The sequence below is a fragment of the Zonotrichia albicollis genome, chromosome 4, assembly GCF_047830755.1.
Source record: "Zonotrichia albicollis isolate bZonAlb1 chromosome 4, bZonAlb1.hap1, whole genome shotgun sequence".
NCBI classification, from domain to species: Eukaryota; Metazoa; Chordata; class Aves; order Passeriformes; family Passerellidae; genus Zonotrichia; species Zonotrichia albicollis.
Window position 1 is genome coordinate 26,748,880 of NC_133822.1, and position 25,162 is coordinate 26,774,041.

General features: G+C 39.4%; 1 protein-coding gene across 4 annotated transcripts in view; it reads right to left on the bottom strand.

The window, feature by feature from the left end:
• Positions 1–8,466: 8,466 nt before the first annotated feature.
• SCUBE1 (signal peptide, CUB domain and EGF like domain containing 1) overlaps positions 8,467–25,162 on the bottom strand; it is a 189,646-nt gene continuing 172,950 nt past the window's right edge. For all 4 annotated transcript variants that reach the window (XM_074539230.1, XM_074539229.1, XM_074539228.1 and 1 more), the window contains 10 exons: positions 24,740–24,856; positions 22,940–23,098; positions 21,756–21,959; positions 20,144–20,305; positions 16,722–16,889; positions 15,713–15,874; positions 14,079–14,276; positions 12,468–12,620; positions 11,923–12,002; positions 8,467–10,903 (listed from right to left, as the gene is read on the bottom strand). In XM_074539230.1, the coding sequence (XP_074395331.1) occupies positions 10,751–10,903; positions 11,923–12,002; positions 12,468–12,620; positions 14,079–14,276; positions 15,713–15,874; positions 16,722–16,889; positions 20,144–20,305; positions 21,756–21,959; positions 22,940–23,098; positions 24,740–24,856 (1,556 nt within the window). In that variant the 3' untranslated portion in view covers positions 8,467–10,750. The remainder of the gene's footprint in view (positions 10,904–11,922; positions 12,003–12,467; positions 12,621–14,078; positions 14,277–15,712; positions 15,875–16,721; positions 16,890–20,143; positions 20,306–21,755; positions 21,960–22,939; positions 23,099–24,739; positions 24,857–25,162) is intronic.

Sequence of the window (25,162 nt, forward strand, 5' to 3'; positions counted from 1 at the left end):
CACAGAATTATTCAGGAGGAAGGTCTATAAACTAAAGGACTACAGTAGATTGGATGGGCAGAGAGAGAGTAGAAAAAGATTATAAATGGTGCCTACGTGCTGTAACTATACATCAGCAGCTGAGGATCTAACTCAAATCTCCAGGTTGGATATCTGAATAGTAAATGCAGGCAAATTTTCCTCTTTGCCTGAGACTGTGTCTGCCTCACCGTGTGCTGTGTTCCCACATTTCCTCAGCATAAAGGCTCCACTAGGATGTCTCTAAGGAGACCTCCCTGATTAAACAGCAGAAGATCAAAAAATGGTTGGATTTCCAGTGTTCCCTGACTGTGTTCCCACCCTGCTACCCTGAGTTTCAGCATATTTATTGCTAATATTGTGGTTTGGGAAAAGAGGATAGCTGTGGTGTTGATCTTGCCCTAGTATTGTAAAATGTGGAGGTTTGATCACTTACTAGTAGTCTTCCTGGGGACCTTGCTTACTGAAAAGGCCACCCTTCCCTCACTTCTGTCTTTGTCATGTTATGTAGTTAACTCAAATATTTTACTTACCTTAAAAAAAAAACAAACCAGTATTTTTCCTTAAACAGACCAAGGAGGAAAAGTTTAGGGCATCTTCATGTTTTTGTTCAGTAGTGCCATGGTGATCATGCCCTGTCCAGAGGTAAGGGGAATGTGATCCTGTTAGAACATGAGATTTACATAATTCTTTTTCTCACCAAGTGTAGGCAGTTGCTTTCTCACTGCTTGTTTGCACTTCCACATCCCTTTGGATGGGAGTTGTGGCTGCTGGCTGGCAGTTTGGGTGAGTTTGCAGGTCTGGGGGCTGCTGCTGATAAACTCCAAGTAATAAATGAGACACAGTGAGAATCACTGATGGTAAGAGTAGAGTGTAAGTGGGCCCTTCCCTGACTTTGTCCAGCACTTATATAATGTGGTCTTGCTCAGCTGCTGTGCTTGGCAGCTTGTTTTACTTTTTTGTTGGTTTTTCACAGTAGCAGTAATTCCTGGAGCACGGAGCAGGGACCAGCACTCACCATGGTCCTACCACTGCTTCAAGCACTGTGAGGCTTTCAGGAGCAGTCCTTCCTGCTCTGATGGATGCCAGAGCCACAGCCCAGTACCACTGCAGGTGTTTGTGGACAATCTTTGTAAAGAAAAGTCACCACAGTATTTTATTCTGATTGTTTCCTTAGGAAGAGTGGCTGATTCACAGTGCCTGAACAGTGCAGCCCTTACTAAGGCAATGTGCTTGTTGAATTTAATGGGTTACTTTATATAGAAATTCACAGAGAATGCAAAAAGATCCCAGCAAAGCTGAGCTTGCTAGCACTACCCCAGTCTAAAATAAGAGGATTTGGCCTTCTGGCACTATCCATAGGAAGCCAACCCATGGAGCCCTTGAGCCTCTCTGTCACAGCAGGCTCCATGACTTATCCACCACCACCACCACATTTATTTCCTATCCTGCAGCAGTCTGCAGCAGAAATTTATCATGAGTTACCATATGTGAAGCAGCATTTGTTCCCAACAAACACAGCTAGAGTTTTTCAAAGTTTTGTGAGGCTGGCAGTTTGTGGCTTTATTCCAAATGTTTATGGCTATCTCATCCAAATAGATCTGATGCGCATTCCCCACTTCATATTCCTGTTGTTTAATGTTCGAACCTTCCTCTTTGCCAACATGGCATGGAAACCTCAAGAGAGATAAAGATATAAGGGGCAGAAGAGACCTTAACAATGCAGTGAAAAGGAGATGAAGGGACATATTTTTGGTGCACTTTAAAATAAATAAACCATTTGTTTTCAAGTCAACAACTTTGTCAATGGTAAAACTAGAACTTCAGAGCATGGAAAGCTGTGTTAGGGGCTTAGATGATAAGAACATAATTTGCTGTAAATATTTTATCATAGCAGTATATGTGAGTTTAAAACTTCAGAAAGGTTTGTAAGAAGGCTGTTTTAGGAAGGGAAAATGAGTTCTTCTGCATCAAAAAAGCAATCAAGCAATCACTGTGTATAGCTTTTGCCTGCTTGCTTTGTGGACAGGTACAACTTTTGGGAAGGTTTTGCAATATCCACATGCCAGCTGGAGTCTGTATGAGATCTATCCCATACTTTGGCTACCCTGGGACAGTTGGGCTGTGCTGTCCTGTTGTGTGGCTGGATGGTCACCTGAGTGAGGAGGGAAACCCATGATTTCACCTTGGAATGGGTGCCCAATGTGAGCGTGGAGCTTGGAAAGAGCTCCGGGGAACACTCGGCAGGTGGATGAGTGATCTCAGCAGGTTGGACTGAGCCTTCTCTCGAAGTCTGGCAAGAGATCAGTGTGTGAAGGATAATAAACCAAACAAATTGTCTGGCACAAACAATACTTCCCCTGAGTGTTTTCCCTGAAGAGACAAATTTACTGCACCCACATTATGTGCTGCCATAACATACACTGACAAGTGCAGGTATTTTTACTCTCAAAGATACTCTCCCGCTGCTCATGCAGTTCTGGGGTGGAGGGAGGCTGCCCTCATTCTGGGAGTACAACAATGAAAAAACACCTTGCCAGGCAGCTCCAAGGATCTTGTGTCCATGTAGGCAATCCAACATGCTGCCCTCAGTCCTGAGCCATCCTGCTGTACCTCCAGTTTTTCTCCAGCAGCTTGGGTGCCTTCAAAGGCAGATTTCTGTTCTTCCCTTTCCCATGTCTTTAGGCATACATACCATGCTGTATAATATATTACTTTTATAAAAGTTAGACCATTACTTAGGAATACTGTTCTACACACACAAGTGAGGTACAGGTGCTGTTATTCTACATGTTAAGAAATGCTTTTAGAGTATAGCATAGCTCATCCTGTGCTGACTGCCATTTAGACATATTTAAAAGGCAAAAAAAGCAAATTAAGGTTGTTGTACAGGATAGGCCCTTTCTGTGACACCCGGAGTCAGTTGATGTTGATTCCTGGATAAAAGAAGAATAAATAATCTATGCCCAGCCTGCTTTCACTTACCTGCTGAGTTGTGCCAGAGTGCTGTTCCTCAGGCTGTTATGTTTTGTATACTTGTTGGGAAGTCACAGCAAGATTGGAACTGAGAATGGACCCTTCTGCAGTTTACACCAGGCAATGCCTGTTCCAGTAAATGAGAATCTTGTATTTAAATGAAGACTGCCATGACTGCTGAAACTTAAGTGGCTGTTATAAAATTGCATGCTCTGCTCTTGTTCAGAAAGCAATCAGTTTGACAAGCAGGACTTTCATAAAGCTCTGCTGGCTGTGACCAATGCCTGGGTTGTCTCCCAGGGGTTTCTCAGTAACTCCTAGAATAACCTTTTCCATGATTTCCCCAGGCACTTGAAGTGACACTGACAGGCCTGGAATCTCTGAAGTTCTCGTTCCTTGCCCTTCTTGAAAATAGAGACAATGTTTGCCAACTTCCAGTCAGCTGGGACCTCCCTGGATTCCCATTCCAGATTTTGTCCTTGTGCACAGATACTTCATTACCAGTAATCAACTTGATTTCCAATGACTTTTAGGAACTTTGAGGTTCAGCTTTTCTGTCTTTGATAGGAGCTGGCTCTTCTTGTTACTCATTTAAAGCTCTGAAGCCACAAGGACAGCTGAGTGCCATTTCATATGGCACATCTGTAGTCCCATAAATGTGATGTTATGTCTTCTTGGAATGCAGTGAGGATAGCTGCCATTTTACCCAAGTGAATTCCTACCAGCTGGAAAAGGCAGTAATGGATATTTTACAGCAAGTTCCTGATGCCTTTCAAACCTGCCAGACACCAAGAGTCATCAGTCATACCAACAGTATTTATATAATGAACAATATAGATAAAATCAGCAAAGCTGATACTGTCACATCATAAATGCTTTCTCTTAACAAGCTGAGCTGCTAACTTGAGGATAGCAGCAGCATGGCACATGCCATGCTGGAACATGAGAGATTTCTCTCTCTTTCTTTGAGGCTGCTTCTCAATAGAGGGCTGTGACAAGGGCAGCTGCATGAGCTATTCACGGTAACACTAGATTTAGTTTAACAAGTAGTTAAAAGTCCTGGAGGAATATTGGTCATCTAGTCCTTTGCTGTAGCCAGGATTTCTTCCTTAAAAAACTCTCCTTGAAGCCTGTTTGGAAGGAACTTGTATCAGTGTCCACAAACTCCAGCAGCTGGATGAAAAAGAAAAAGCTCTGTTGCTTAAGGATGAAAATTAGACCAAAATATGTAAATGCTATCAAAAAAGAAAAGTTCTCTTCTGATTCTTGCTCACACTTGTGCAAGAAGCCTTGTCCTATACACAAATAAATGGCAAGCAGGGGTATCCATTCCATTTTAAGTTTATTATGAAAGTGATTTTAACAAAAAATTTTATTACATGCTTCATTTTTAACTTTGACATAGAAATCAAAGCTATTAATATACAGAGGCAAAAGGAAATGTATTTTCTTATAAGGTACATTTACAACAACATTTTCTACTATAAATCTGACAAAATTGTTAAAATATTGGTAAAGCTTAGCACTGTATTTTATTTTCTAAGTATCAAATTTTGTACAGTTATTCACTACCCTTGCTCTAAACTATTATTGTACATTTCATATGGAAATCGCTGTTTGTACACAATTTACATTGGTAATAAAGCTTAGAAGTCCCAGCAGCATCTACAACAGTTCAGTTTAAAATCTCACTCCTGCCCAGTGGTTTACATGGAGCAAATTGATGCAGAAACCAGTATTACACCCTGTGTGCTTCCCCCTGAAATCCAGCCTGCCAGAAATTCCTGCTTACACTGGTGCTGGATATGGTCATAATGAACTTTTTTGCAGGTGAAAGTACCACTGGCCTCAGTGCTTTTGGCTAAAGAGGGCTCTGTGATCTGATCCAATGTGAGGTTTTATCACTTCCACTGCTCCCTACAAGCATAGAGATCCCACAGCTTTTCTTGTCTTTCTACTATCCATGTGTGTAATCTATTAAATTCCCTCGTATTTCTGAGTTCTGTGTTGTTTCTTATCCCAACAATGAAAGAAGAACCAGCACTAACTTTAAGATACATATTCTTTTTATGTTATGAAAATGGAAAGCACTTTGCAATGACACTTGATAGTCAATTCTGTTTAAATTAGAATGTTCAAGTGCCCCAGAAAACTCTTCCTGTCATGTCAGTGAGACTGAAGAAATAACAGGAATCTGTAATCTGGAATGATACATCTGGCAACTGCCTCACATCCACCCCAGTCTCCTAAAGTATCTTTATAATAAACATGTTGAGACCCTGCTGCTCTCAATGCAAATTAATGGCCTTTCTAAGTTATAAAACATAGAAAACAATATTTACAAAATAATTTTAATTAAAAAAGTAACAAAAACAAACTCTAAAAAAGGTATTTTCACAATAATTAAAATAAAGTTTAATTAATCAAAGCCACTTTTTTCTAGATATTGAGAAAATTGAATTGCAATTGTTTGTATATCTTTAAACTTGTTATCTCTGCTCTCTGAATACAGATGGTTTAAATTATTAGATCTAAAGGTACTTCTGTACATTTAACTCTTGTATATTACATATTAATTTTATAGATTAAAGGCTTTATGATGAAAGAATAAATAAATGAAATAACAAACTGGAATTGTATATCTTCAGATCCTTAGATAACAGGTTTTTGACACTGTTTATTTTCCACTCTGCTTCTATTCAGATGAGAGATAAAACACAAGACTTGTCTCTGAATCCAAGTCTCTCGCTGAGGAGTAAGTTCATAGTACCTTACAGAAATTTCCCTTCTTCCATAAATTCTTCTGGAAGACAAAATATTCCTTTTCCCAAGTGCTTACAACAGTTTGCCATTCTAGAAAACTACTTCAATAAAGTCCCAAAGTACTGAGATTCTATAAGAACTCCTCCAGTTACTCCCATTCCTATCAATCAGTGGTTTTAAACTACAAAAAAATGCAGCTCCTTGAACTCATGATACAGATATAAGGAACTGTGTGTGTCACTCCTTCCCATCATTTAGAAATCATCCAGACCCCTGAGGTGGCTGAGGAGTTTGCCACTGGGCCTAGCTGTTGACGATTTTACTCCAGCTAAGTTTGTAAGAGCAATCAAAGATTTTTAGAGTCCAGACATGGGAGCTGTCACAGAGCAGGTGAGTTTTGCTGTCAAACACCTGTCAGCAGACCCTGTATAAGAATCACAGCACTACTTTTGCTCCTGACGTTCCAAACCTGCTATCTGCAAGATTAAAACTGGGTTTTTTATAGGTAAAACTGATCTGAAAAATTTGAATGTGTTGGGCAGGCTTATAAAAAGGCACAGGGTGGGGTTTGACTGTCCTTTTGGAATGCTGAACACATGTAAAGGATGTTTCTCACTCATGTGGCAGCATCCTTGCACTCTGCTCACAGACAGGATGAGCTGTGCTCTTTAAAACCTGCTGACAATTCAGAATGTGGACCCTCTGAAAATTCTCTAACCAATCCTGTATTTATTTAAGCTAGTCTAAAACTAAACTAAACTAAACCTGGTTTACAAGGTAAGCTAGTTTTAAGTAAGCTTACTCTAGAATAAAGCTGCTGTGTAGAAAGGATTAGTCTAAATCTTAAGTAGTCATAACTTTATTTTGTGGGGATGGCACAATGAGGAAATAAATTTCTTTTGAAAAGTTAGTCTTTAGGGAAAAATCTAATGTATGATGAAAGAAGGAAGACAGGGCAAGAAAATGGGATGAAAGAAAGACTTCAGTTATTATTCAGTTATTTTAAATCCAGTTTCAGCGAGCTAAATCTCCAGGCAGGATAAGTCTTGTTATTGAAGGCAAGATGCAGGGTGGCAATGCACTGAACACAGAATCCTGCTGCTCCCTGCGTGCAAGTGACACACAGAGGCACCTTTGTGTCCTCAGCACTTTCAAGGCACAACTCGGGGCTTGATGAGCAGCTTGTGATTGCTGCAGTGTCCTGGACTGCAGCAGGTGTGCAGGCAGTGATTTGGTGGCCTGTGAGAATGGTTAGGGATGATTCACCACCACCTCACTAAAAATAAGTGCACTCTTTAAAGCAGAAAGAGAGGCTTAAAATGGTAAGTGCTGCAGGTGCAGTTTTAAGCATATAGGCATTTGCAAATTAAAATAAAAAGCTCTGTTTGTGCCACGGAACTGGGCAATCACAAATGGGCACTTCTTCAGTCTACCTGTATTAACACATAAATTTGTTGCTGCACCTGTCCTGCAGACAATGTGTAATTCTGTAAGAACAGCTACAGGGCTGTATTTATTGGTATGTTCAAATGAAGTATTTCACATTTAGGGTAAAAGGTAAAATGTATATTCTGCTACGTTCCCGAAGCTGGTTTGTTGAAAGGCAGCTTTATTTCTCCTTGTACAGTTTTTGATTCCCAAATGTGTGTAGGTCTCATCTGTAGACGAAGGCATTCTTTGTTGCTGTGCTGTTATTGTGCAGTAGCAACAGGTTTTCTGACTTTGACAAAGAAAGCATCCTACACTAACAGATGAAGAGCTGAATTCATCTCCTATTTGGTGACTGCCAGTTTCTGTAACTGTAAGCCTAGTGTGAAAGTCAAAGCATTTTTAACTTCTAGAGCTGATATAAAAATTCTATGCTGTTTTTCCAATCAACTGAAACCAGTTCAGACTGCCCTATATACCACTTGTCATTACTTACTTCATTAAAAATTTACACATCCAAGAGCATTTCTATGCAGAGTGGCAAGTGTTCAAGCCTGACTCATTTTCTAAATATATCAGATATGAACCCTCTCAATTCAAAAGCATTTAAGTGTCAACTTTTGAGGGTCAAATTATTCTCTTTCTTTCAGCACCTTCCTTCAGCAACACAAAGCCTGTGTTTGCCTCAGAAGTCCACGAGTGCCTTGTCCTGACGTGGCTCTGGGGAATATCAGCCTCATTCTCAGGCTGTCTTCAGGATGAGCTGGACACAACCCCACTTTTGTAGTGTGGTTTTAAGTCAGGGCAAATGGTGCCAGAGCCAAATGCAATTTCTCTTGCCTGTATTCACTTCTCACAGCTCTACTGAGGTCCTACTACCAGTGGCCAGAATTGGGACATGTCCCTCTTGTGGTTTCTCTCTGGCACTGGGTTTCCCATGGAGCTTGGAATCTGGAAAATGTTATGGTGCTGCAGTGGTTTCTGGATTCTGGCATCACTATCATACAATGGTATGATGTCCAAACATGTTGGTTGTTAAACAAAAATTTTAGCAAGAATTTTACTAAACTCAGTGTACAATACCAGATTCTGAAGTCTGCTTTCTCAAGTGAAATACTAAAGATCACTATAAATCATTTGCCAAGTGATGAAGTTATTTTTCACCATATTTTCCATATATTTTCCTTCGTATCTTTCAGTAGAATAGCTGCAATCCTGACTCATTTTAATGGATCTGAATAAAACTCTGAATAACCTATTAGACTTCGAACTATGTTTGGCTAAAGTAGTTTTTTAGCTATATACTCCTGCATAATTGAGTACCTGAAAAGAATTTTGCTTTTTAAAAACTTTTTTTTTTTGTACAAATGAGTACTGTCAAAGAAAAAATTAATGAAAATTTGTCCTTTTTAATGACCCTTGGTGAATCATAAATAAAAGTAGTTTTAACTCAAGAAAAAGTTAGGTTTAACAGCCTTTAACAAATGATCTTTTATGGAGAAGTGACATTTTTTAACAAGGGTTAATGTATATATTAAAAAGAAAGCTCACCAAAGATCTAAAGACCACGAGTGGAAAAAAAATGGTTAGACTATAAAGTCCGGCTGTTCAGGCATAGAAAGAAAAAAATTATATTCTTCATCAGAAAAGGAAAGTAGGCAAGCAAAATTACAAGATGATTAAGTAGAAAAACTACACAGAATACTTAAGGTGTGTTCTCATAGAAATGGAATATTCAACCGCTTGTAGTCAACAGAAACCAACTGTGTAAGTTTAGGCAGTACTTGCTCAAGGACAAAAAGGAAGTGTCAGAAGATAGCCACAACCACCCCTAATACATGTCTTTGAGAACATCCAAACATGTGTTAAACTACAGGGTAGACAGGCAAAAAAAAAAAAAAGCTCAGCAAAGCAAAACTGTGTGTTAGTCTTCTTCTGAAAGGATGCTGCCAGGAGAGTTCATTTCTCCATTTAATAAACTTGTAGAATCAAAAGGGAAAATGATACAGAAGAGGAAGGGACTGAAAAGGAAAGAGGCTGAAATACTAATAGAAAATAAAGGCTCCTCTCCCATTTGATTTAGCTTCTGTGCCAGGAAACAGCAGGAAACCCAGAATTTACCATCATGGCAAACCCTCTGTCGCTCTGTGAGCAGGGCCTGAGCACACGGCTAAAGCTCTCCTGCAGTTCCTGTGCTGGATGGGCACTGTGGCTACAAATCTGGGATAAGAGGGATAGCCAGGTCTCTGCAAACACAGAGCCTGCCCTCCAACTCTTCTGCAAAACCGTGTCCTGTTCACCCCCGAGGCCCTGACAGTCTGGGCCTTGGCCACAGCTGTGTTCCCAGTGTCTCAGAGAGCAGGTCCAGCAGCAGCTGCTCCACTGTGCTGTCCTGAGGGTGACTCTGTTGGTCTGCATGTGAGGGTTCCCAAGGGAGAGGCAACAGCTGACCCTACACTGGGCAGCAGCTGCATCTCCACTGATGCTATTTTTCCTGGAATAATACATATTGAAAAAGATTGTCCCAGAGTAAACCATTGTCCAGTACTTTAAAACCTCAAAAGGCTTCAGTTGGGTGCTAATAGAAGTGACAAGCACTTGAAGAAGTTATTTAATTGTCTACACAAAGTTACATATAGATATGAGTAAATAGGGTGTGCGGGAGTAAAGATTTAAGCATGAATAATATTTACAGTAACTAGAGATAACATTACTAATGTACCCACAAATAGAAGTATATATTTATATATTTATATATTGTACTTAATTAGATGCTCTCTTAATGGAAAGAAAACCAAGACTACTAATGTTGTTGTTCATTTCTCACATGTCCTATTGTAAATGTCTTTAAAGGGACCGACTGATGCATGGAAATCCAGAGTTAATCTGTTTCAATTAAGTAATTGACAGTGGCAAACCTCTGAAGAAGTTTAGAAGAGGACAGATAAAAACATTAGGACATTAGGGCATGGGACTCAATGTCATGTAATTCATAGAACAAAATTATACTTTTTTTTCTTCTTTTTTTTCCTTTTTGATTTCTACTTGAACAGAGGTTCCACCAAGCCACAAATGAGAAATAACAAAATTCAGATTGTTTAGTTTTCTTCTAAAGATTCAAATATAAACTTCAAGTGCAATTCAAAATCCAAGTATTATTTATACTACATACTTTTTCTATAACAGAACTTATCTGCAGGTAGTTTAATAATATTTGAATAGATTCCTCCTTTTTTTGACAAAAGTTATTGTTGATGAAAAATAAAAAGCTAGAAAGAATATTTTTACATAGTGAGATTTCAGATGAAAAGTGAGGATACACTAGTGCAGACACAAATTTGGATCTCCAACTAGATGTACTCAGGGATGCACTTTTTTTTTTTTAGTAAGAATACCATTCAGAACATTGACTTGTAACAATTATAAAACATTATAGGTGTTCTTCATTAACAATTGTGAACAAAGTCTGCAAAAAAGAGCTTTCGAATTAGCAAATGTTTCTACTATGGAGGAAAGATAATATTTGACAGGAATGCAAAGTAACCAAAAATTGAATGCCACTAGACTATTTGTATGGTCGTAGAAACCTGGAAACTTTCGATCGCAGCAGCTTTATAAATGATCTTGGAAACATTTCTTTTGACTCTTGTGCTGTGTACTTGAAATAGTTTTGAGGGTGTGCCAGTACATCAAAGAGAGCTTTAATCAGTTTCTTGTCCTATGGAAAACAACACAGATATGTTAGATAAAAGCAAGGTTTGGATTTAGTGTCTGCATAGGTTTCAAAACTGAAGAACAACCAGGTCTGTTTTGCAAACTTGAGTCTGGGTAGAAGAGTGTAAGGAAACTGCTCCACGTTGCAGTGGAGTTTCAGAGGGACGAGTCTGCCTGCTGTGCTGGATGCTTTTTGCAGGCTCCTGGCAGGAGCACTAACCACAAATTGCAGATGTCTGCACTAGAACTGCAAGCTGCCTCTGACTGTCCTTCCCACCTGCTCCATGCTTCTGTCCAGGCCATCCCTCCATGGATGGGAGACAAGGCTGGTCCTCAGGGATGCTGAGCTTTCTAAGGACCTTCTGTACCTTGATCCCGAGCCTCAGCTGAGCCTGTGCCTGGCACTGTGCACTGCAGCTGGGACCTGGGCAACCCAAAAGCTGGAGGGAGAGAACAGTGCTGGGCAGGGATGGCCAAGGGAGCTGGCCCTTCCTCAGCTCCTGTCCTCCCAAGCCCTACATTTACATGGCTCAGTTTTGCCCTCTGATCAGCTGTTTTTTCAGTTTTAATTAATTAGTTATTACAGGTATTGCTTGTATCTTTGGAAAACTATTTCTTATTGAGGCAAGATAGTGATTTAGATAAATACATTTTTTAATGCACAGCAAACTTAATGAGTAATTTAAACATTTAAATGCCAGACTGAGGCTGAAGAAGGCTCTTCAAACAATAGGTCCTTCATTCTTGGCAGACTAATTTTTTGAACATCTTATTAATCATATTAACATATATCTCATTTAGTTCCTGTTTCCACAAAGGACATAAGCATGTTCTGAGCCCAGCTTAGTTATTTGATTTTGGGCTGCTTCAAATACCAGCATAAACCTCAGAACACAGAGAATTGAATTTGGGGTCACACTTGAGCTTTAAATATGACTGTATCAAGGTGTTGAGAACTATTTTAGGAAAATGCTTAGGAAAAGGAATTCTTGGTTGGCCTCAAAGAAAGCAGAAATTTCTTACCTTTAGGATTTCTTGATGGTTTTCTGATGCGTATAATCGGCCATCTCGAACAATGTCTTCTATTAGTTGTTGGTAATCCTCTGAAAAATAAAGATCAGGTGAGTGATTGTGACATCCTTTGGGAGGGCAATAGTCAGACATGAGCTCGACCTCCTCTTGAAGACAGAGCTCAGAAATTTTGCGTCCAGTTAATTATTCAGTGTCTCTCAGGTTGCTGTATTCTAATTAATTCACCTTAAAATTCTCTATTTCTTTATAACAGTGGTTTTGAATTATTGCTATAAATACTTACATCCTCAAAAAACTACTCCCTCCAAATAATAATGGTGTATTATCTCCACTCTAGAGATGAAGAAACAGGGATGCAAAATAACTTTTCAAACATTATATATGTTATTTCAAAGTCTTTGCAACTAAAATTAAATGAGGTACATAAAGTTTTTCCTCATTCTTCTATCTCTGCAAGCAGTGTGAGAGAGATTCTAAAGAAAAAAATTTCTGTAATTCAGCTATAACACAAAGATGAAAACCAATTCCATTCTCACCATCATAAGTCACATAGGGAACCTGAAATCCTTTGCCACTGTTTCCTTCATTTGACTTGAACTGAATCCAGAGTTTCCTTGATCTTGAGGTAAATGCAATAGGTCTCTCATAGGTCTGACATGTTTCATACGTAGTAATTGAAGTAGGAGAAGCTAGAAATAAAGTTAAATGATGTTCTTTATACAACAATTTTTGCACCCTTCCTCATCTAGGGGTCAGGCACGTCAAATTGACAAGACACTTCTCAGCTGAAGTGTCCTGAGAGCAGAAGCTTTTTGTGACAGAACGGATGCTGTCCTTATTTGCCTGTAAAGAGAAGTAGGTTTTTCCATAGAGGTATAATTTTTGATGTTTAAAACTACTGTCAATATTAATTTTTTTTTTTTACTACTCTAGCATTGTATCCCAGAGTGCCCATATGCTTGTCCCAGACAGGTGAGGACAAGTGAGCTGCATGCCAGGCAGACATGGTAGCCAGCCCCTCACATGGCCAGTTTGGGGAATTCATCTGATAGCAACAAACCACTTATAAATAGAAACACAATAAAATCAGAAAGTAATGTTTGGCATGGTAATTTTGAACAAAAGACTGTCACACCCTGCAGAGTCAGTGATCCACAGAAGAGTTAACCTGGATGTGAGGAGGTGGTTGGTGACAGCCAGCACAGCTTCACTAAGGGCAAATCTGAAGTGTAACTTTACCCTGATGTGACTGGCTCTGGGCACTGTTGGAACCACAATTTTGGGTCAGAAGGACAACTGATGTATTTTGTTATAGTGTTTGCTTTTAAAAAAGCTCATCTGCACAGGTATAATTTCCTTCCATCTATAGTGACCAGATGTCTTCTTTATGATATACAGAGATGTCAATACAGGCCCTCAGGGATAAAAAATTGTGAAAATTGTTCTAGCAAATAAAATACACCATTTTTGTGACTAAATACACTGTTTTGAACAAAAACTCCATATGAAAAATTGCCTTTCAGGTTTGATGCTTCTAAGCAAAAAATCTATAGCAAAAAATCACCAGAAGGATGCACACATCCTCCAATGCAAAAGAGGAGTGCATTTCATCGGGATCTTAACTTTAGAAGTTGTTGAGTTAAATTCATAATCAAAGATACAATGCACCTCCTCCAATCCACAGAAAAGCAGGATAACTTTGGATTTCTTGAAGGTGTCAGTTGTATCAACACACTGCCCAGATTTAGCAATAACTGCAGCATATATATATATTTATAAAAGATAAGTGAGAGCACAGTTTGTACAGATTACAGAGATAGTTCTCCAAATATAATTTATCATTGTTAATTTCTAGAATGGCAGTGATTTATCTCATGTGGTAACTGGGCCAGACATAAGCCCATTAACTGCTTTGTGATTCAGACAATAAACTTGAACAATTAATATCACACCAATAACTGTTATTTGTGTGATATTAATTGTTAGAACACTAACAATTAAAGCAAGTTAGAACACTACCAATAAAAAAATTAAAATTAAATTTAGCCTTTTAGGAACACTAGCTACACTGAAGACAGTCATCCCTTCAATATGAACTATTCACTCCATCAGTTTGCAGGAAATATAACCCATGTCTGGCAGCTTACCACTTTTTCTCATTACTAAAACATCGCCACATTCATCTTCAATTGGGAGAAATATCTCAGGTACTACGATGAGTATTCTTCTCTTTGGGGGTGGATTTATATTCCAAATGCATTCCACATTAGCTGGGTAGTCTCCAGGATAGTTGGGTGATTCAATGTAGCCAGTGTAGTCCCCCAGTTCTCCTCCACAGTGCTGGTCTGGGGAGAAATATAAATTAGTGTTTGTCTTAGTTGATAAATTCATCTAAGGTGTTTTTCTGGATCTGTCATGAGCAAGTCTAAACTCCTCCTTGTGGCTTTAGAAATACATGCATTCTCCAGCTTTAAAGGAATATTTGATCCACGAGGTTGCTCCAGCTGATTGCAAAACCTTAATCTCTGGTGCACGAACTGATTCAATGCTTCATCCAGGCTGCTTTAACTTTGCTTGAGAAATGCAGGTAGATAAACATGATCCAGTTGTGGTTACTATGGACACTGTGCTGATATGCAGAAGATATTCTGCTTTAACTTAGTTTTTAATTGGCTTTAGTTGAATGAGAGTGCTGGTCCCAACAGCTGGCCTTACTTAATTACAGACCTACCTTGCTTCATCTTAGATTAAACCACTTAATAAAGGATCTCCACTGAGGGATCAGGTTTTCTTTCTGAGTTTTCAAAAATCATGTTGAATTTGGCACAAGTTACTTAAGTTTGATCTCCCCAGTTTGATCTCATGCACATAAAATTAGATATATGTTTAAATATTTTGTTTAATTCAACCCCCAAATAGTATGCAAGGTCATAAACTGGCTTGAAAACTGAGATGACCTAAGACAGCAGAGTAACAAGGGTGGTTTTATTTTACACGAAAATCAGCAAACTTCTTCAAATTCCATACAAATATATAGCTTACTCAAATGACATTAGAATTTATGAAGGGCTTAAGAAGGGCTTATAAAATTAAATTAAGAAGGGCTTATAAAACACATGGCACATAATCAGACTAAAAACTTACAGGAGATCTGCACATGAATAGTTAGTTAGATAACATTGCTTAATTATTATAGGAACATTCTCTTAAATTAGCACGTTAGAGATGAAAAAAAATGCTTGCCTAAAATAATCAGTCATTCACAAAGGATCAAATAAAACTGTACTGAAATCGTTGGGGGCATTTAAATTTTTTAAGATAGGAGGCTGAGTACTGCAGAAAAGCCTCCAAGAAGATCTCACTATCGTAAGCGAAGTGATACCTGGCAATTGCAGCGTGCATGACCACATCTTCTGACATTTTACAATTATTCTAAAATGGCAGTTACTCTGATAGAAGATATTCTGCTCTACAGAGACACAGAGAAATATGCATCACTGTTACACAACTTACAGGATATGGGAAACTAAAGGCTCTGTAGTTTTACGTTGTAGCTGGAACTCTGTGAAATCATATTAAATCTAAAACACTCATATGCCTCAAGTGGTACTTTCCCAACTTTTTTTCCTCATTGTTTTCCCTACTTTTACTATTCCCTCTGGCAGCAGATATTTGCTAACTAGGAAATACAAATCTGAAGTCCAGCCTGACAGATGCAACCTTTGAGCTGCAGTTCAGATCCAAAGACACGCTCTGTGTCACTGACATAAATGTCACTTACTTTTGCAATGTGTGACATTGGTGGAGCCATCAAAATCTGTACTGGTGTTGCCAGGGCAGGTGATGCAGTAGTTCTGACCAAACTCAGGCTGGTATGTTCCCACAGGGCACCGGATACATCTGTGAGTTGTGGAGTTGTAGTAGTGTCCAGGAGAACAGTGAACTGCAAGGTAGGAGATGTATTATTTTCAAAAAGGAGCAACCTCCAGTGCAGAGAGATTTCCTCTGCCCTGGGTGGACATACCTGTCTGCAACATTCTTACTAGGCAATAAAAAGCAGAAAAGACACTAGCTCCCTGTATTTCCCAGTATAAAGAATCTTCCAACTAAAACCCAGAGCAAAACCCACATGAACTAGAAATGTGTGATATGTATCTCTCACTGGATTTAATATATTTGTAATAAATGGAAATGGATGTAAATCCACCTCAACAAGAAAAATTACTTTCACAGTAGCAGGAGAGAGGTTTCCCATAGAGTCTGTTTGCCAGAGCCAGCATGTCATTTCAGTAACTAAACCAAAATGCATTTGGGCAGATTCCCTCTTCAGCATTGGCACTGGAAGTTGACATTATGGAATACAGAATGCGTTGCACCCTTACAGTTTCTGCCTAGCCCACGAGTAATCCTTAACTTGGTACAACTTTTGTACTGTTTAGTTTTTGTGATACAGTAAATAAAAATATACAAGACATGAAAGCTAAAGCATTGTCTGATCCAAGTTTGTGTTATTTATTGCCACACAGTGGGGCCAATTCCCTTACCAATAGCAGTGCTGACCCCCTGCCTGCCTGTGGTCAGGTTTTCAAAGAAAACCATAAATCCTGTTCAGCCTGCACAACCCCAGGAGACCATTCCCAGTTTACAGATCTCTTGACCATTTCATTTAATCACACGCCCATGAAGCAACAATGTTTGTTTTAGAGCCTTCAAGAGCCCCTTGGCACTGATGATAATAAGCCAAAGGCCCAGAAGTAGGAAGATGAATTGTGGAAGGATTTTGAATTCACCTTTGGTTTCACAGTCTTGAAAGGAAACAGCACCTTCGTATTTGGTCACAAGCCCACCGCCACAGGGAAAGCAGAGGGTCCTTCCTGGTTCAGGCTGATATGTACCAAGAGGACAGACTGTACAAGGTTTAAAACCATCTGAAGAGTAGTGCCCAGGAGAACACTGCCCTAGAAATTGAAAAGGATCATCTCTATTAGTGTGTTGACATTTCTGGATGAAGTATAAAACCCACAAGTAGTTAGCAAGGCTTTCTTTCACTTAATCATGTGACATCAAGACAGCTGCAGATCAAATTCTAATCTTACCTGCATATTTTGTATTGTTCCTGTATCTTCTTCCTAAAACCCCCACCAGTAAATAAAACCAGTTTCATAATAGGGTTTTTGGCAACTATGATTCTATTTGGATTTTTTTTTTTTAAAAGGGTCTACTAAGATTTCATTAGAATATTTTGTACTTTCACCAAATCTTTCACCTCAGTATTTCAAAAGCACTTTATAGGAAGAAATGGAACTGAATCATGCCTATGAAGCAAGTTTTTGTACCTCCAAGTTAGTGATGTGAACAGTGGATCATGGGGTTTATTTACCAGATGGCATGGTAGCAGTCCAGCACCTTGTCGAGGAGAATACCTAACACCAGCAGCTTTTCACATAGTTATGAAAACTAGTGCTTGTCAGGTGCTCCTCTGCCAGGAAAGATTTGTGTGAAGCAAATTGCTTTGTGAATCAATCTACTGACAGAAGTTTCCAAACTCGCTCTCCAGGCAGTTTCTGATAGGCATTTGTTTGGCTTTGTTCTTGCTAGATTGAGTACTTTCCTCTGTGAACCTGAGAACCAGGATGTCAGGTTTTTCAAGACTGTGGCATGAATGTGTATTTTCACCCCACTCCAGACTGGGACACCAGCACTGTGAGATGCTACATATTCCCTGAGGTTGCCTAACCCCGGTACTTTATAATTTAGCTTCCCTGAGAACTGAAGAGCAGACAGAAACAACTGGCCTGAAAATAAGAAAGTTTTGAGAGCTCTAGGTACTGTTGCAGTCTCATAACAACCCTGATACTTGCTGGGAAATGTTTGGGGCATTCAGTATTTTGGGTGCTTGGCATATGTGAGGAACTTTGGTACTTAGGATGAACTAGAGGTCCTGAGTGAAAGCCAAGTTCAAGTTCTGTCCCCACAAAAGCCAAACTCCTATGGACACCTGTGGGATCAGGATCTCCAGGGTCTCCTTGTGCTCCCCTCCCCACTGGCTGAAATATGACCGTACAAACTGGCTGTAGTAACGCAGACCTCAGAGAAATATTATGATATTACTAATTTGAGGACAATTTTGCTCTTGTTATTAGGAGCAAAAGTGATATAACGGGCCTGGTCCAACTGGTTACTGGAACCCAGACTGGAACATGTTTCCTTGTAGGATTTGTGACCCTTGTGGGGGACCCATGCTGGAGCAGGCTGTGCCTGAAGGACTGACCCTCTGGACAATGACTTGGAGAACTCTGTCCCATGAGATGGAGTCACACTGGGGAGTTAATGAAGTCTCTCCTGTGGGAGGAGCCCTATGCTGGAGCAGCAGCAGGAACATCATCAGTGTGATGAACTTACCATAATCCCCATTCCCATCCCCCTGCACTGCTGGGTGGGAGAAGGTAGAGCTGGGAAGGAAGGAGGGGTGTGGATGAGGCGTTTTTAGGAGATATTTTATTTCTCCTTGTCCTGCTCTGATTTTGATTAGTAATGAATTCACTGAATTTTCCCAATTCAAGTCTGTTTGATATTTGGTGAGGGGTCTCTCCCTGCCCTTAAGTCATGAACATTAATCCTGTCTCTCCCCTCTCCAGCTGAGGAAGGCAGTGAGGGATCAGCTTTTGTGGGTGCCTGGTGTCCAGGCAGGGGCAACTCATTGCAGCATGGAATTCACTTGCAGCACAAGTGATTTCTGCACAACAGGCACTTAGAATCTCTGACATGTGGACTGTACATTCCTCACATTTAGAGGTGAGGATTTCAGTGAAAGTTTATGGGTTACTGCACAGGCGTTTCTGCTCTGGAAGATAGGATGCAAAGATACTATTGATTACTGGCAGTGAGTACAGACAGTACAGAGTTTCTAACAAAGCCACATGTGCTGACACAAATTTTGATAAAATCTTTGACAGGGAAATTCATGAAGTCTAAAGTATATTCTCTTTTGCCACTTCCAGAGGAAAAGGGGAGAGCTAAGCTGAAAAACAGACTGTTTTGATCTGACAATAACCATTGTGAGATAAATCCACTTTGCAAAAATAATCAGAAGGGTTTTTTTGTTGTTGTACAGAACAATAATTCCAATGTAAGCCTTGAAACAAAAGTATTTTTCTTCTAGTTGTTTTGCTGCTTTTGTCAGGATGCCATAGACAATCTTTATGAACTCAGACTGTATTTTGATATGTTTTTCTTGTGTTATGGATAAAAACAAATCAGCATAGCAAAAATGCACAGGTGTTTCAAATTTTTTGTCTGATAGTTCCTTCATACAGCAAATCAGCAAAATCTATAATGTGTTTGGACTGGTGACACTGCAGTTATTTTTTATTCAGTAGATGAGAAAAAGTATCAGTTTCTCAAGTGATATTTGCCATGTGTTCTCTTCAGATCTCCTTGAAGAACTCGGTAATGTAAATTACATGGATGAGTTTTCAAGTTAGAAATTGTGCAGCAGATAGGACAGATTTATTTCAAAGTCACATAATGTATCTGCTATAAACTGGATTCTGATAGTCTGTAATGAAATGAGGTAAAGAAAATAAACAGTTGTATCTTAAAAACTTAGACTGATCAAGTTACAGTAGAAGCATCAGGTATTATCATTATTATAATTTAGTTTATAAATCATGAAGTTGAATGCTACAGAGATGCTACATTACAAAGTTACAGTGCATTCAAGCAGCGCTGAAAATTGCAACTATTGGTTCTGAGTCTGGGTTACAGATCCCTATAGGATAACTATCTCAAATTGATAATTGCTGCTAATTAGAGCAAGTAAGCTGCACCTCATGCAAAACACTAAATGAACAGGTTCATTATTAGACTCACCAATACCAGTCCAAAGCAATCCATCCCTTTGGCTCACAACACATTGATGAGTCCTAACAAGTCTAGGCGTTTCCATACCTGAGGTGAAGCACAAAGTGCTTTGCTTGGCTTGCTCATTTCCATCCCATAACTCACACTGCTGCAGCAGATCCCATCGTCTGGTCAGCAATGGGAGCAGATGGCCTGAGCCAAACCATCCATTGCTTGTAAGTGCACAGAGATTTCTTCTATTACCTTTACAAGCCAGAACTGTGGCAGGCTCTCTCCTCTTTCAGCCTCCTTGCCTCACAGGGCGTGTGTGTGGCAACACCTAAAGCTTTTATGATCAAGTTCAACTTGCCTCCACATTCCGAGACGTTGCGGGCGCCCGCCACTCCCTGGCCATCGTTGCTGGGGCAAGGCTCACAGGTGAGCTGGCCTTCTGTGTCCTGGTAGGTTCCTGGCGAGCACGGGACACACTGCTTCTGTTCTCCGCTATAGAAGGTGCCCGTGCTGCAGGTAACTGAGGAAACAAGGGGGAGCCTACGTAAGGATGTTCACTTTGATCATGTTATTCGCCCTAATATCGAACATTTAGAGGAGTGGATGTCTTTGGCTCCAGGATTATGATGGCACATGTTTTGCATGTGTTAGTCCAGGATTTGGATGTAAACAGACCCATCTCCACTGAGGTTTAGGTCAATTTTATCAGGGTGAGGTCCTGCTTCTAATGTTTAAACTATTTAATGGCTTTGTAGTGCACTCAGGTGTTTATCACACATGTGCGTTAATAAAGCTGGGTGCAGTCTTGAAGGAGTATCTTGCAGTTTATCAAAGCAGTGCTGCATAAAGTGTGGGAAGTGTGAGCTTTTAGTTTATAACAGGTGCAGTTACAAATTGGTTTTATGGCAGATGACAACAAAAAGTCTGTCCCCTGAGATCAGTTCTAGAGATTTCTCCATTGGCAATGTATTCCCTGTAATAATTTCTGTAATAATTTCTGTCTCTTGCCACTCAAATACCCCAATTGTACAGCATCCTAAATACAGACATGAATACATGTGTTTTTCTGGCTTCAACAGGCATGTAACTGCATTTCACATTTTTCTCTGCTGGGTAGGGGTGGTTAAAATGTCTAGATAATGTCCAGTTTCTAGATACTGGTAGCAACAACCTTTCAAATACACTTTCTATATCACTCTTCCCATATGATGACAACTACTTCTGAACCCACTCACTGGAAGCACCTATCAGATGGGACCTCTTTTGGCTTGTAAATCACTTGGTATCTCAAAAGCTGGAAAAATAGGTATGCTGATTTTGAAAAGATGTCTGTAAGTGATTAGAAAGCTTGCAGTGCTGAGAACTGCCATTAATAAATTTGCATTAGCACACTGTCCTCAGCAAAGCATTAGAGCCTGATAACATGGGAAAAGGCTTAAAGGAATTACGTATTTTGCATGAAATAGATTTCTATACTTTTTTTAACTGGACCTCTTGAGCATGAAATATAACATATCCATGGATCACAGGTTGTTTGATGGCGAGGAGACTGACACTGGTGATGTAAAAGTAAATACACAGCAACTAGGCAAACATCATATTATTGTTTTAACGAATTGTAAATATATACAAACATAAATAAATGTAAATATATGTAAATATGTTTTTATAAGATGGGAGCAACTGGGAACTAACTGCCAACATTGTCTTGTGGCAGGTTTTGATATCTACCACCTGACAGCATGGGAATGTATCCATATTTACACTTCTGTTTTCCTACAACCATCTAATGAATTCCCTTCAGAGTCTTATGAACCATCCATAGTCCATGCATATATGCTGAGTAATACTGATCATTAAATTCTAAATCATTATCTCAGAGATTTCCTCCTGAGTTCACCATGGAAAAGGTAATTTCAGACCGCTGGATTTGGGGGATATGACTGAATATTCGAGCTCTTTGGACTTACCACATTTTCCATCCTGCAGTACTTGCCCTGTACTGCACGCTTCATGCCCTTCAGTAGCTTTAGCTGGCTTCTGAGCTACTTCATATTCTGTCCCAGAAAACTGAATGTAAAATTGCTGTTTATTAATAGATTTCCTCAATGTTTTGATTGCAGTTTGCAGCTTCTGCTCCATCCTTTTCCGAACACAGTCAATGTTACAGGTGTCTAGATGGGAAATGATAACAAAACTAGAAGCAATTGAGATTCATGTTTAAAAGAGGTGCTTAACAAAAAGTTTAGCCTGAATTGCACTATGACACCTCTGTTTGTTTCACTGTCTGGTCCATATAAATTGAAGCAGCAGCTCCCTGTATTCAACATCAGGCCTTTCAAAGGGACAGGACAGTATCCTGCAAGTGCACACTGAGTGCTGCAGAAAGCATCAATCCCAATGTGCTCTCCGTCAGGTGTGTGTTCAGTCTGCCACCATTAATGCTCCTGAATTTTCTCTGCCCATGCTTTCCTCAGTTGATTAGGAACTCCTGCCACTCCCCTGACCAAAACACCTTTGTGTTAGTGACAAAAAGAAAGGTGTTGCCAGGCACAAGAGCTGTTTGAATCACTTGGCTAATGAGATGCCCCTCAAGGTTAAGAAATCTGCCTTTGAGGACTGACATGTTTATAGGATTCAGTCTACATTTTCTTTGGCTGGAATTTATAACATAATATTCCATCTCATCTATAACTTGAGGCAATTACTTTTATTCCAAAGTTTGGTAAGAAAACATGAATTTTTCAACTATGTGATAAAACTCTCTGCTTTGCAGAGTAAATATTCAGCAACTTACATTTTGGAGATTATTATCATCATTTTTGCAGAACTTCTACCTAATCTTTATGTTCCCTGTACATCGATTAACACTTCTACTGTTTAAAGAAATCACACTGGATTAAAGCACATGTCTTAACTCAAGGCCTTGAAGAAATTTTGATGCAGGTTCAGTTTTTGTTCCTTTGGCCTAATTTTATCCCTGGCTCTTTTCAATTAAAGCTCTGAAACTTTGAGTTTGGAGAGGCTGTTGAACAAGGTGTTGTGCTAAAAGGTGTTCATGGCAGCTTGATGAAATAACATCAAAGACATTTTAATAACACCCTGAGGAACTAACTTCTGTGGATTTCTGTCCACAGACCAATCTTTCACAAACCTGAGACTTCTTCAGACTTCATCTCCACTTCAAACTCTGCAGTGATATGGGACACTTCTTTTGATGGCGACTTGCGGCCTCGGCGTTTTTTCTTGGAGGAATCGCACTTGAGGTTCACAAAGGTCACCTGGCAGTTGTCTGTGCAGGGGAACTGACCTCCTTTGCATGAGAGAAGAAACACAGGGAAGAAATCAAGGAGCAAAGTAGCACGTGACAGGCTAACAAGTGATATCTCACTGGGTTATCATGAAGGCAGTGACAGGCTTCATAACATTTCCTGTGTCTTGTGAGACACCTCCTTCTCCGGGCAGTGCTGGGATTGCTCATTTTGCTATGAATGCAGAAGGCAAAAGCACAGCCTGGTGATGATCAGCTGCACAGTGGTGCCTCCAATGCCTAAAACTGCCCAGCCCTTTTCTGCATAAGGATTAGAAAGCTCTTTAAAGAAATTATTTTAAATTAGCAAATACTATAAACTATATTTGATGGCTGAACAAAGCAAGGGAGTCAATTTCATAAATCTATAAGAATGTCAGGCCTGGGACTCTATCAGTGGGCATTCCATCTCTTTCAGAAGTGACAATCATCAGATAGCAAAGGCTTTAAAAGGCTTTGATTGTGAGGTTATGAAAATGTATTGGAAGGTTTTATCTGAGCAAGAATTGTAGTTTGCCACAAGTGATGAACCTTCCAGGTCAGGGGAGACAGAGAAGTTTGTAGCCCTCAAGACACGAGAAGGATTTCATTCCAAGGGTGTGGTTACACTATGTAATCTTATTGTTGGACTCAGAGGTTCAGATGACATAACAAACACAAAGCAAAGCAAGCAAAGGACAAGGAGATGCATCCAAGAAACAAATTCCCATAGTGATTGTATGGACTAAAAAATTCGGCTTCTATGACTTTAAAAATTAGTCTGATGATCACATCTTATTCACAAGGTAAGCATCTTGATGGCTAAGACTTGAGTCAATACTTGTAAAATGAGAGATACAAAAATGTAGATTGTGGAGTAAAGATGAAATATGAGTGTAAATTTTAAAAATAAAATCTTTAAACTATTCACTTTTTAAAAAATAGGTATTTTTACTCTTCTCTGTTCAGGGCTCAAGTAAGATTTCTCACTTGCTAGTGAAAGTGGTGGTAAGACAAACTCAAAACAGAGAATGCATCACCAGTAGATGTTTGGTGTAAGCTGCTAAGTTAAATTGCAATTTAACTTTTTTACCACATTTTTGTTAATGACACCTAAATCTTATAAATATTTTTTCTAACATCATAACTACTCACTCTTTCATAACAAAAGATCTAAGGCTGTGTAACATCAGATTTTCATAATAACCTTCCTTCTTAGGGGTTGTCTTTGGTGCTACAATAGGTTACTAATCCAGCATAAACCAAACAATTAATAGCTTTTCTTTTCTTTTAAAAACCTCACTTGGGAAAACCAAACCAAACCAAACTGACATGGTTTCACATAATTTTGCATTAGTCACAGCTTTTTGTCTCAGGGTATTTGTGCCATTGCAAGGCCAGAAAAAGGATCAACTTCATTCCCAACTCATGTACTTTTGAACAAAGATTTTTCGAAGCAACTGGTGAGATTTTCAGCACCCAAAATCCAAACCCAAGGCACTGTTCAGCCACAGTGGGAACCTTGGTGTTAACTTAAATTCAGACCAAATACGTAAACCATTGATTTTTTTCCCTATCTGCAGCATGAAAACAAAGCATGCAACTGAACAAGAAAACAAACAAAAAAATTAAAGTGCTGTTTACATGCTGGAAGAAACTACCTACCTGAAACAGCCTGCTTCCCAGAATCTTTGGTTTTTTCTTTGCTGCGAGGCCGTAAATGGCATTTTGCATCTTTGATTTTAAAACGAGCTTTCTGCTTGATTGGAGGGGCTAGGGAATCTGTTGATGTAAAGTAAAAAAGCTACCATTGCAACAGAAATGAAATGAGATCTGGATCTTATTTTTAAAAACAGTCTCAAAAGCTTTCTTGTGACTTAGAAAAGAGGCAGCCCAAGAATTACACAGCTTGCACAAGGGGGTCCATTTCCACAAGTTCAATTTCTAAGAGAGTACCTACCCTTGGGCCCAACCAGGTCAATGAATGTGCAAGTACCATGCTTGCTCTGCACATCTTCTCAGATTTTGGGTCAATTTGTCTTTTACTATGAGAAAGATTAATTCCTACCTTTATTTTTTTTCTGGGCT